This window comes from Papaver somniferum, chromosome 9, assembly GCF_003573695.1.
Source record: "Papaver somniferum cultivar HN1 chromosome 9, ASM357369v1, whole genome shotgun sequence".
NCBI lineage: Eukaryota > Viridiplantae > Streptophyta > Magnoliopsida > Ranunculales > Papaveraceae > Papaver > Papaver somniferum.
Genome location: NC_039366.1, coordinates 204,261,406 through 204,273,487, shown reverse-complemented (window position 1 = coordinate 204,273,487; position 12,082 = coordinate 204,261,406). Strand labels below are relative to the sequence as shown.

At 36.7% G+C, this 12,082-nt stretch overlaps 1 protein-coding gene across 1 annotated transcript; it reads left to right on the top strand.

The window, feature by feature from the left end:
• The first annotated feature begins 244 nt into the window (after positions 1–244).
• Positions 245–2,287, top strand: LOC113313118. Its single transcript, XM_026561837.1, has one exon. The coding sequence runs from the start codon at positions 245–247 to the stop codon at positions 2,285–2,287; it is 2,043 nt and encodes a 680-aa protein (XP_026417622.1).
• Positions 2,288–12,082: the final 9,795 nt, after the last annotated feature.

Here is a 12,082-nt window from a genome sequence, read left to right as displayed (position 1 = left end):
GTACTATAAATACTTGAGTCTTGTAACTCAGTTGTTCATGAATACAATTACAACTTCTATAACTTCTCTTCCTTGTTCTGCAATTCACTCTTAACTCATCTCTCAATTTCGTTCTCTACAACTATTTCTTGCTAGTTTGAATCCCTGTTAGTTATTTAGGTCTTGAACCATAACATCTGTCATCAGAGCAGGTTAGGTCTCTATCTCAAAAACACCCAAATTTTTTTTTTTCCGCTTCCGCATAATGACACTCACAGATGAAGTTCACCATCTTATATCTGCCATACAAACCTTGGATACTTCCGTCCATAATTTTATGGAGACTGTTGTTGAGAATTCTCAGAAGGTAGATCAATCTCGCCAATTTGTTATTGATGAACTTCTTCAGAAAACACAAACTTTGCATAATACCAGTTTGGAATCTATTTTAGCTTCACATCGTCGAGAGATGAGTACCTTGCTGCAACAACACACACAAGATACTACCAATCTTGCTGATACTGTCACTCGTAACATGGCATCAATCTTGCTTACACGTTTTCCTTTGAATACCCCTTCTCCTGGTCTGCATAGTGCTCATGGCAGCAGTGTTCCTTCTGGTAACACTCACGGTACCTCTGGTAGCAGTGGTATTCTTGGTTCTCCAATACCTAATAACTTGAAGTTTCCTATCTTTGATGGAACGGATCCTGCTGGATGGATCTTTCAGTCAGATCAGTATTTTCGTCTTCATCATACAATTGAAGCTGTAAAAATTGATATTGCTACTTCTTCCTTCAAAGGCGACGCTAATGCTTGGTATCGCTGGATTCAACCAAAGCTCACTAATCCTACATGGACACAATTTTGTTCACTGGTTCGTGAACGTTTTGCTGATAAGAAGTTTTCCAATCCACGTCTAGCGCTATCCACAATTCTTCAACAAGGTTCAGTGCGTGAGCACATTCGAGAATTTGAACAACTGCTAAATTTCGTTACAGATTTACCAGATGATTATGTCATTGATCTCTTTGTTCGATCTCTCAAGAGAGAAATTCGATCTGTTGTGGAAATTTTTGAGCCACCCACATTGGCTATTGCTTTTCAAAAGGCTATTAAACAAGAAGATGTGTTACTGTTTAACCCATCTTTTTACAAATCTATTGCGAGACAAAACCCTTACAGACAGCCGACTTCTTCAACCCCTTCCTTTGATCCAACTAATACATCTTTTAAGAAGTCTACCATTCCAGCTGGCGTTAAACGTTTATCTCTCGAGGAAAAACATATAAGACGTGAGCAGGGCCTATGTTTCAATTGTGATGAACAGTATAAAGCTGGACATGTGTGTGCAAAGCCATTGAACTCTAGATTATTGATTTTAGATATGACTCCAGAAGTCCATGTTGAAGATGATGAGTATCCACCTGCGTCTCTTACTGACGAGATAATTACTCCTGCGGCTGCAAATCAGATATATTCTGACCCCACCATTTCATTCCATGCTTTCACTGGCACTTCTTTTCCAAACACTATGCGTGTTACTGGTAGAATTGCTGGTCACACACTCACTATTTTACTTGATTCCGGATCAACCCATAATTTCCTACACCCTTCTGTTGCTAAACGATGTGGTGTTCTCCAGAAGACAGCTGCTGATCATATGAATGTTTTGGTGGGTAATGGAGGAATTCTAAAAACACAAGGACTTTGTTCTGATGTTTCCTTAGAATTACAGTCTTACATGTGCACTACTGATTTTTTCTTACTAGAATTGAGTGGTTGTGAGGCAGTACTTGGGGTGGACTGGCTGAGAACCTTAGGTAATATTTCTTGGGATTTTGATAAATTACATATGCAGTTTACTGCCAATGGTCGAGAACATATGTTAGTGGGCAACAATTCTACTTCCATTTTATTGTTGGATGTCTCTTTCATGCACAAGGTCTTTCAAGATACTCAACATGGTTTTTTCTTGCAATTGGTGCCATCTCCGACTACTTCAGAAATTCACTCTCAGGTACCCACTGCAGTCTCTGACTTGCTTTTACTATTTTCTGATTTGTTTGCTTCACCTACTGCTTTACCACCTCCGAGAAAGTATGATCATTGTATTCCTTTACTTCCTAATACATCACCATTTAATGTTATACCCTATGGATACCCCTATTTTCAGAAGGCAGAAATTGAAAAGATTGTTCAAGAACTCTTAGATACAGGTTTGATTCGAACTAGTTCTAGTCCATTTTCTTCTCCAGTACTCTTGGTTCGAAAAAAGGATGGTTCTTGGCGTATGTGTGTGGATTAAAGAGCTCTTAATAAGGTTACTGTCAAGGATAGATTTCCCATTCCTATAGTGGATGAACTATGTGGTGCAGTTATATTCTCCAAAATTGATATGCGATCTGGTTACCATCAAATTCGTGTACATCCTGATGATATACATAAGACAGCTTTTCGCACACATGACGGACATTATGAATTTTTAGTGATGCCGTTTGGATTGTCTAATGCTCCTGCGATTTTCCAAAGCCTGATGAATGAAATTCTCAGACCTTTTCTTCGAAAGTTTGTGTTGGTATTTTTCGATGATATACTTATCTACAGCAAGTCTGAATCTGAGCATATCCACCATATTACTTTGGTATTTGAGGTTTTACGAGCACATCAAATCTTCCTCAAGAAGCAAAAGTGTGAATTTGCTCAACAATCAATCAGTTATTTGGGTCATCGAGTTTCTTCAGATGGTGTTTCTGTAGACTCAGATAAGATATCTTGCATCACTAGTTGGCCCATTCCTAATACTGTGAAAGCCTTGAGAGGTTTTTTAGGATTAGCTGGGTACTACCGCAAGTTTGTCAGAAATTATGGCAAGATCAGTGCCCCGCTTACACAACTCCTTAAGTTGGATGCCTTTGTCTGGACTCCTGAGGCAACTACGGCTTTTATACATCTTAAGCAAGCTTTAACTAGTACACCAGATTTTACCAAAATTTTTTGTTTGGAGTGTGATGCTTCTGGAAATGGCTTAGGAGCAGTTTTACTTCAAGACAAGAGGCATGTTGCTTACTACAGTAAATCTCTTTCAGGTAAGAATCTCAATCTCTCCGTTTATGATAAAGAGATGTTGTCCATTGTTAATGCGGTTAATAAATGGAGACCTTACTTACTTGGTCGACATTTTAAGATTTACACCGATCATAAGAGCCTCAAATTCTTTTTAGAACAACGTATTTCTTCCATTGAACAACAGAAATGGTTGTCCAAGTTGCTTGGTTATGATTATGAGATAATTTACAAGTCTGGAGTTTTAAATACGGCGGCTGATGCTTTATCTCGTATTAATGATTGTCAATTATTGGCAATTACTTCTCCAATTTTTTCGGGCATTGTTGACATTGTCCAAGAATGCCATAATGATGCTGCATTAAGTTTGATAATTGGAAAATTGCGTGCACAACCAGATTGTTTGACACACTACTCTTATACTGAAGGAATTCTTCGTTACAAAAACCGAATCGTTGTTGTCTCTACTTCCTTATGGTGCTCAAAACTGTTGAGTGAGTTTCATTCCACTCCAACTGGTGGACATGCAGGATACTTACGTACTTATAAGCGTCTTCAACAAAATTTTTATTGGTCTGGCATGAAGAAGACAATTAAAGACTATATTTCTTCTTGTGACGTTTGCCAACGCAATAAGGTAGAATCAATATCTCCTCCAGGCCTACTGCATCCTTTATCCATTCCTACGGATATTTGGTTGGATATATCTATGGATTTCATTAATGGATTACCACCATCAAATAAAAGGACATCTATTTTAGTTGTGGTGGATCGTTTATCCAGATATGCACATTTTGTGCCACTCATACATCCTTATTCAGCTGACACTGTGGCTGAGGTTTTTGTGCGAGAAATAGTTCGTTTGCATGGCATGCCTAAGAGCATCACCAGTGACAGAGATTCACTTTCTATGAGTCAATTTTGGGAAGTTTTTTTTTCACTACAACACACTCAACTTTGTCGAAGTTCTGCCTATCATCCTCAGTCTGATGGTTTAACTGAGGTTACAAATCGAACTTTGGAATGCTATTTACGTTGTTTTGCTAGTATTAAACCTAGTGAATGGCTCAGATGGTTACCGTGGGCTGAATGGTGCTATAATACTAGATTTCATACTGCCATCAAGATAAGTCCTTATCAGGCAGTTTATAGCAGGCTTCCTCCTACGATTTCAACATATATCTCTAACTCTACCACTGTACATGCTGTTGATGTAGTATTGCAAGCTAGAGATCAGGTTTTGGTGATTTTGAAGTCTAACTTACAAGATGCTCAATCCAGAATGAAAGTTTATGCAGATGCTCATAGAACAGAACGAAGTTTTTCAGTTGGAGATTTTGTTTTTCTCAGACTGCAACCGTACCGTCAGACAACTGCTGCAACTTCATCTTTTTCCAAGCTTTCACCCAAGTTTTATGGACCATTTAAGATTCTTGAAAGGATTGGCACCGTAGCTTATAGACTGGAGTTACCTGCTACAAGTAAAATTCATCCTGTGTTTCATGTCTCACTTTTAAAACTCAAACTTGGCACATCTGACATTGTTCAGACTGAACTCCCTGTTACAGTGGACTATGACAAATGGGAACCTGAATCAATCTTGGATCGTAAGATGTATAAAAAGGGTACTGTTGCTGGCACAAAATGGCTCATTCAGTGGAAAAATCGAGCTTCTACAGAAGCCACATGGGAGGACGCTGATGAACTCCTTCTACGTTTTCCTGAGTTTCATACTTGAGGACAAGTCTTATTTCAAGCAGGGTGGGATGTTGTGACTCCACACCTCCTACACATATTTCCTTTCTTAGCTTTTCCTTATTTAGTTTGGTTTCCTTAAAAGTAGTTATGGGATGAACTAGAAGGCTTGTTCACCAAGCAATGGTACTATAAATACTTGAGTCTTGTAACTCAGTTGTTCATGAATACAATTACAACTTCTATAACTTCTCTTCCTTGTTCTGCAATTCACTCTTAACTCATCTCTCAATTTCATTCTCTACAACTATTTCTTGCTAGTTTGAATCCCTGTTAGTTATTTAGGTCTTGAACCATAACAGAGGATGACTCCTCGTAGAAATTACAGCTTCATCAACCCCCAATTGAAGAACACAAGTACCAATATTAGCCGGAGTCTGATTTATAAACAAGAAGTATTTCGGCCTCTAAATCTTCAGTTGTTCTCTTCTCTCGCTGAGAATAATAATAAGAGATCACCGTCTAGTTCTTAACAAGGTATGTTGTTTCCTTAATTTCTGTACTCAATTCTATCTGTTAATGTATAGGGTCATAATTTTAACATATACTCATTCCAATTTTACCTCCTACTGTCTTCAATTTCTAATAATTAATAGTTGATTTATCTAAGATACTAATAGCGATACAGTGTCATGTACTGTGGTGGTCTTAGTGTTTAGCTGTGCTGTGACCATCAAATTGAAAGATTTTCCATTCTTTTGCGGATTAGAATTTGATTATAGCCCTTGTTTCTTACTCCATATTTTTGGCTCGCTGAAAGATGTGAGAATAGAAATCCTAGATTATCAAATAAAAAACGCGCTTTGTGTAGTTGTTGATAATGGTCACAACAGTGATATAAAAAATGTTCAGTAACGATCTGTGTAGCATTGGACACTTCGATCTTGGTGTTGTGTCCGCATCATACGTTTTGATGCGCTTGTCAGCCACACACAATTTTAGTATAAATGTGCACAAATAATACTCAAATTTTTAGTATGTAAGTTAGAGGGCGGATCCACTCACATTATCTCACATTTTGGACTCCATTCAACTGTTGAATCACACTGTTTTAAATGAGTACATTCTGAAATACCATTATCTTCTATAATCTTAATTTTATCTGTTAAAAATTGGTTGATTTCTAACGGCTGATTTTCAATGTAGTAGATGGTGGTTTTACACCTCTTTGAATGTGCTCATTTTTGCAGGAATGTAGAGCTTCGTAAGAAAAAATTATCCCCAAAATATTCGCTTCAAACACGTCACCATTTAAGTTCCTTAAGTTAAAAAATGGCGTCCAGAGTGTGAGATAGTGTCCGAATAACAATGTCAGTGGATCCATCCATGGTTGTTACATTAGTATGTTTATTTTTATACTTATTTATTCACAAAATAATTTATTTATCAACAATTTATTCTTGAGAAATCCAATTAATAAATTTTTCTACAGGTTATTAGTGGGGGGCATAGCCCGATAGTTAGAAATCCGTTGAAGTTAATGTGCTTATGCCCAACAATCAAGATTGACTATATATTTTGGGCCTAGTTCACTAGTTAAGTTGAGTATGACCGAGTGTGTGGCCTACACTAGTAGATGTGAACCTCCCACCTATATCTCCTCATATAGAGTTAACAGTGGGTGTCGAACACCACAAACTGCTTTGCAATAGTTAGTAAGCTATAATCAAGATTTGTATACAGGACGGAGATGATCAAATGGGATGTCTTTATGAGTTCGTTAGGTTGTGCGGATACCAAGTGATTTTCCATTCGAAATTGAAGATAAACCAGGAAAGCAAGCGGTAACATTGACTAGAGAATACCGGGGTGATGATATCAAAGTCATAGTTCACATGCCTGCAGAATGTTCCTCTACTGTCGAAGAAAGAGGTGATGAAATGGATAACCAGAATCATGACCAACACAAGGATAGTGTTAGTGATCCACAATCCAGCATTCGCTTAGTTGTATCTCGTACGAATTGTCTCGGGACTACTTTGGAGTACGGTGTCATTGCCTATCCAGATGACTTTTCGATAGACAGTTTCTGTATCAAGTATGAAGATGCTCCGGATGATGAAAATATATATTACAGAGGACCTGACTATGCGTAAGTACTGGATTATTCATTGCTAGGTTTGATATTAAATACGTACTCCGATTTCTATCAGTTATTGCGTTCCCTATATCTTCTAGCGTTATTGATTTCTTATTGTGCATCTTTTATATTTCTTCAAGGAAATTGGATAAGAACTTGCAGAAAGAATTCCACATACGTTTGAAGATCATAGGGATCATACCCAGCACCACCAGATTCTTACATGAGTACATGGCTAACAGAGACATGTACTCATCAGATTCAGCCAATTCTCCTCCTACTGATCAATCTACTCCCGAATCCAGCAAAGCAACAATTATCAATGATGAAGGGATTCCCGTCCACTATGCAGTTGGTAATATTGTTTAATGTTTTGTTTGGATGTTTAATGTTTCGATTTGTTGGACGAGTATATGTATCGATTCTTACTGAATTTATTGTGGTTTATGCAGAAGTTTTTAGACAAAGAGGACATCCACTTGTCAGGTACATGCTATTATCAACTCATAGAATCTAAACCCTTAAATACTGCTCTTGTTATGAATGTTTTCTTGGTTTTTATTCATGGCAGTGCTGATGATATCCGCAAGAGTGGAAAGAAAGCCAAAGACTTCATCTGGATTCCTTATCCACATACTCGATAGGTATTAATTATTTTTATTGGTATCGCTATCGTTGTTATTGAGTCACCTAAATAATTTTGTTTTTGTGGCAACAGTAGTGAGAAGCTATTGTGGATTGAAGTTCCTAGCAAGGGTTTCTTTGCTTCCGAAAGGTACCATTTCTTATTCTTTCTATTCTAGTCCGCCAGAGGATGAAATTTCATACTGGAGGTTAAAAGTGGTTTGAGTTCTCGTGTTATTAGTCTCCGAAAGAAAATAAAATAAAAATGTGAAGCTGAAAATTCTGAAATTTGAAATAGATATATCACAACAGCTACGTCACCAGAGTGTTATTAGTATGGTGATCAGTTCATTAGTAAGACTACAAATTAACTAGTTTGCTCTCTACTAATGGCAGTGAACTTGAACGTGAAGATGAACTTGACCTTGCTGATCAACGCCATGAAGATTTATTACGTGATGGTGAAGCTGACAATCCTTATAGATGTTTACCTCTAAAAGACGTCGGGGGTTCCCCTGTTTTCTCGGAAGAGATGGATAAGATACTGTATCCTGATTTGAAACATATGGAAGATGTGCCTGATTATGAAGAGGCTTGGGAAAAATGCAGGGTTGCCCTAAAAGCACACGATGATGAGATGTATAAGATAATGTATCCTAGTGGACATCCGCCTGTTGTTGAAATGAGTGATTTAGAACGTGAACATTATCAAGTATGGCATATGTGATTAGGTGACGGAGCGAAGCAAGCATGATTTTCTTTTTTCAATTTGACGCAAAAAGATTGGATTTGGTGTCTTCTATTAATGAAAATTCGAAAATGCCCCTCAAAAAAGGTGGAGTCGTAATTTATTTTTCGTTTTCTTTTAAACAGTTTTATAGATAAGTCGAAAAATGAATGGTGATCGCGTAAATTTAGCGGACAGAAAAATGAAACGGAGGTTGGGAATCTTTTAGTTGTTGAGGGTGTTTGAGTGAAATTCGACGTAGAGGTCATGGGATCGGACCTGACCACCTCCCAAACTTTAGTTTGTCTTTTAAATTATTTATATTTTATTAAGATCTGATCTTTTAAATTATTAAGATCAGAAATTAGTAGGAAACTTGACTGGAAATTATACTTGGAATTTGCAGAAGTATATGATTGATGTTGTGATGTTGTGATGTAACCTTGGACTTGGAGTAGCAAGGAGGTATGGGAAATTATTCTTCTCAACTTCAGTTTCATTTTACCTTAAATCCTTGTTCATAATTGATGTTGTTCTTTGATTTTGAGTAAAGGGTCTGTTTGTAATCATGTTGTTGTTTCCATTTAAAGATTTGATTTCAATTAATCCTGACTTGAAATTGTTTGACTTCTTTCGTTATGGTTCTTATGATATTTGGGAATTTCTAATAATTCAATTATTAAGCTTCAAATCATGCAAATTAACGATATGGGTATGTGTAGCACCAGCGCGAGCAGGTGTGGACGAAGCGGAAGCGAGAATGTCGGCTTGAGTAATGCAAACATTGGTAAGAATCCAATGCCCCGAAAACCTAAGGGTTCCTCCGCAAGGTTCGTCCACGGAGGGTGAGTCAGGGCGAGTATAGCATGATGAGCCCAAGTTACGGCAGCTCCAGATGAAAGGAGAATAAGGGTATTAAGAAAAGGGATTGCCCAAGGATCTAAAACAAGAATCCCTTTCGGCGGCCAGCAGGATCCGATATCTAACATAGGTGACAAAGACGAATGGAAGGACGCATTTCCACGATATCGTTATTATCAATTAATGGGACCTGGTTGGAAAGTTTCCCCCAAATTCATGTTGTATGGAAGATAATTTATCATTCCCTCTTTGTTACTTGTAAACCCTAGAAAGTCTGTCTTTGTTTTACAATTATTGTTAGATTAAGTGGTTGGATTTTGACAAAATTTGAGTATGTCATACCTTGGTATATTATTTATGTTTGACTAAAATCTTAGGACGATTAGGTCACAGATGCTACTGGAAAGTTTGATTGAACTGAGAATGCAGTTAGCTGAAATGAAACTCTGGACAGACAACTGTTTGTAGCTATTCTCATTATCTCTTTATCGGATGAATCTAAGATTTCAGTATCATGTTTGTATATATATAGGTAACCCACTGTAAAATTTTCATGAAGTTCTGATCATTTTAGGTGCTCCAAAGTATGGAAGGATCGAGATTGAATTCTGTTTTTCCATAGTAAAAGCAGTCAGATAGAAATGTGCACATCTCTTTAATGAACCGTCAGCATGATTTCTGGATATGTTTTGTGAAATTCAGTCATCAAGATACTGTTTAAATTCAAGGATAATCGGATGTCATTTTGTGTTGATTTTTTTTTTACAAAGTGTGACAGCATTCTGAAAACAGAAATTGTGTATAGCCATGAGTATGAATGTTAAAGGATTTAAACTTACAGTTGCGGGCCTTACGTAGGATATATAATTGAGTATGATGGTTTCCTTATAAGCTAATGATACCATGGAGTTGAAAAGTTAATTCTTTGTGTAGTTATTGTTTTTATACACCTTAGAATTTTTGCTTGAGTTGTGTACGAGACAATCTTTTGTGAATTGAATACATAACTTGCTATTAAGCAAGCATATTTTGTTTCATACTCATTAGTGGTAGTAGCACCTTGCCAAAGTGTTGGGCCATGAGAATCTAACTAATTATGTAGTTTTCTGGATTAGTGTTGCTACAGACCATGTGAGTTTTGATTTTTCTTTCTTTTAATTATGTGTTCTGAATTACTTAACTATGAGCACACCGCTCATTATAATTCAAACCTACTATATATTGTATATGGACTACAAGGCATGTGTTAAGTTTTATTCATGTAAATGAGTTGACCATGTGGTAGATTATTTTATACCGTGAAATCTAGCCTCACGTTTACTTTGAATAGCCTATGCAATGCCTCAGAACAATCTGTTATTATTTGGATGACTAGTTACTCATGGGTGTGATGGTATTTGATCTTAATCATTGTTTTGAAGGCAAAGCTTTTAAGTGAGTACAATTCTACAGTCTATACTGTACTAGTAACTAGATTTCTAATCTATTTCGTAAGTGGTGATTGGTGAAGACTAGTGAGTCAGAGCATTGTACATGCACTCATGTCGATTTATCCATGAGATGACTTTGGAAAAACAAGACCATGGTACTAATTTTATATTCATAAAATGGTTAGGATAATATTCACGGGCCTGGTACTGATTGTGTTGATATGAAATTAAGGATATGGGTATAATGTGTATAATTAATCTCTAAAAAATCAATATCAGAAGACCTTGCAGTTTGGATATTTATTGCGCTCTGTGTTGTAGTACATATTTGCATGCATGGACTTGGATAAGAATGAATGATGGTTGTACATACAACTTAAGGTTGTTTTATTTAGTTTATTGGTCACATTGACTTGGATCTAAAAGGTTAACTATACGGAAGTCATACCAGAGGTACTCATCAAATTCTGGATTCGGTACATTTTATGTTAAATTAGCATGTGCTACTTACTCTTCAGTGACAACCGACATAATATACAACTTAGCGGTAATTAGGCATATGGTGGAAATGACTGAATATTGGACGTGGTTTTATATGTTCCGTAGGTCTTTGAGCTGTACTGTATATTCCTACTTGAGTAACATGTGGCATGTATTCATTATTAAACATACAATACAGTTGTAGATTGTTTCTATATCGAGTGGCAGGTACATGTATGTGCTGACATCTTGTCAGTAATGGATGACAGATAAGGTGATCGTCGGTGATGTGCAACTCATACTATCGAACGGTAAGATAGTTACTGCTATGGATAGAAATAGTTACTGCCATGACAAGCAGTCCATACTATCTAAAGCAAATTTCACGAACTACGGTCGTGCTTGATCTCTTGGAGCAACATAGAGGGTACGTAGGTAGTCGCTATGCGGTTTAGCATAACTTTACAAAGTTGTTCATATCATCTGAATGCCTTGGTTACTGCTTTGCAGTTTATACCATGTATTCAGAGATGATTGCAACCCTGGAAAATATATATCAGTTCAATCAAACTTTCCAGTAGCATCTGCGACCTGATCATCCTAAGATTTTAGTCGAACATAAATAACATAACAAGGTCTGACATACTCAAATTTCTTCAAAATCCAACCACTTGATCTAACAATAATGGTAAAACAAAGACAGACTTTCTAGGGTTTACAAGTAACAAACAGGGAATGAGAAATTATCTTCCGTACAACATGAATTTGGGCGAAATTACACATACCCATATTGTTAATTTATCTGATTTGAAGCTTAATAATCTAATTATGAGAAATTCCCAAATATTATAAGAACTCTGATTAGAGAACTCAACAATTTCAAGTCAGGACCAATTGAAATCAAATCTTTAAATGGAAACAACAACATGATTACGAACATACCTTTTACTCAAGTTCTAATTTCCTTCTCTCCTTTTTATTTTCATAGTCTAGACAAGAAGAAGAAAAAAAGAAAAACAATCTTTTTGAATTCAATATTTGCTTCTCCCTATCTCATATTCACTCATCTGAAACTCTTGG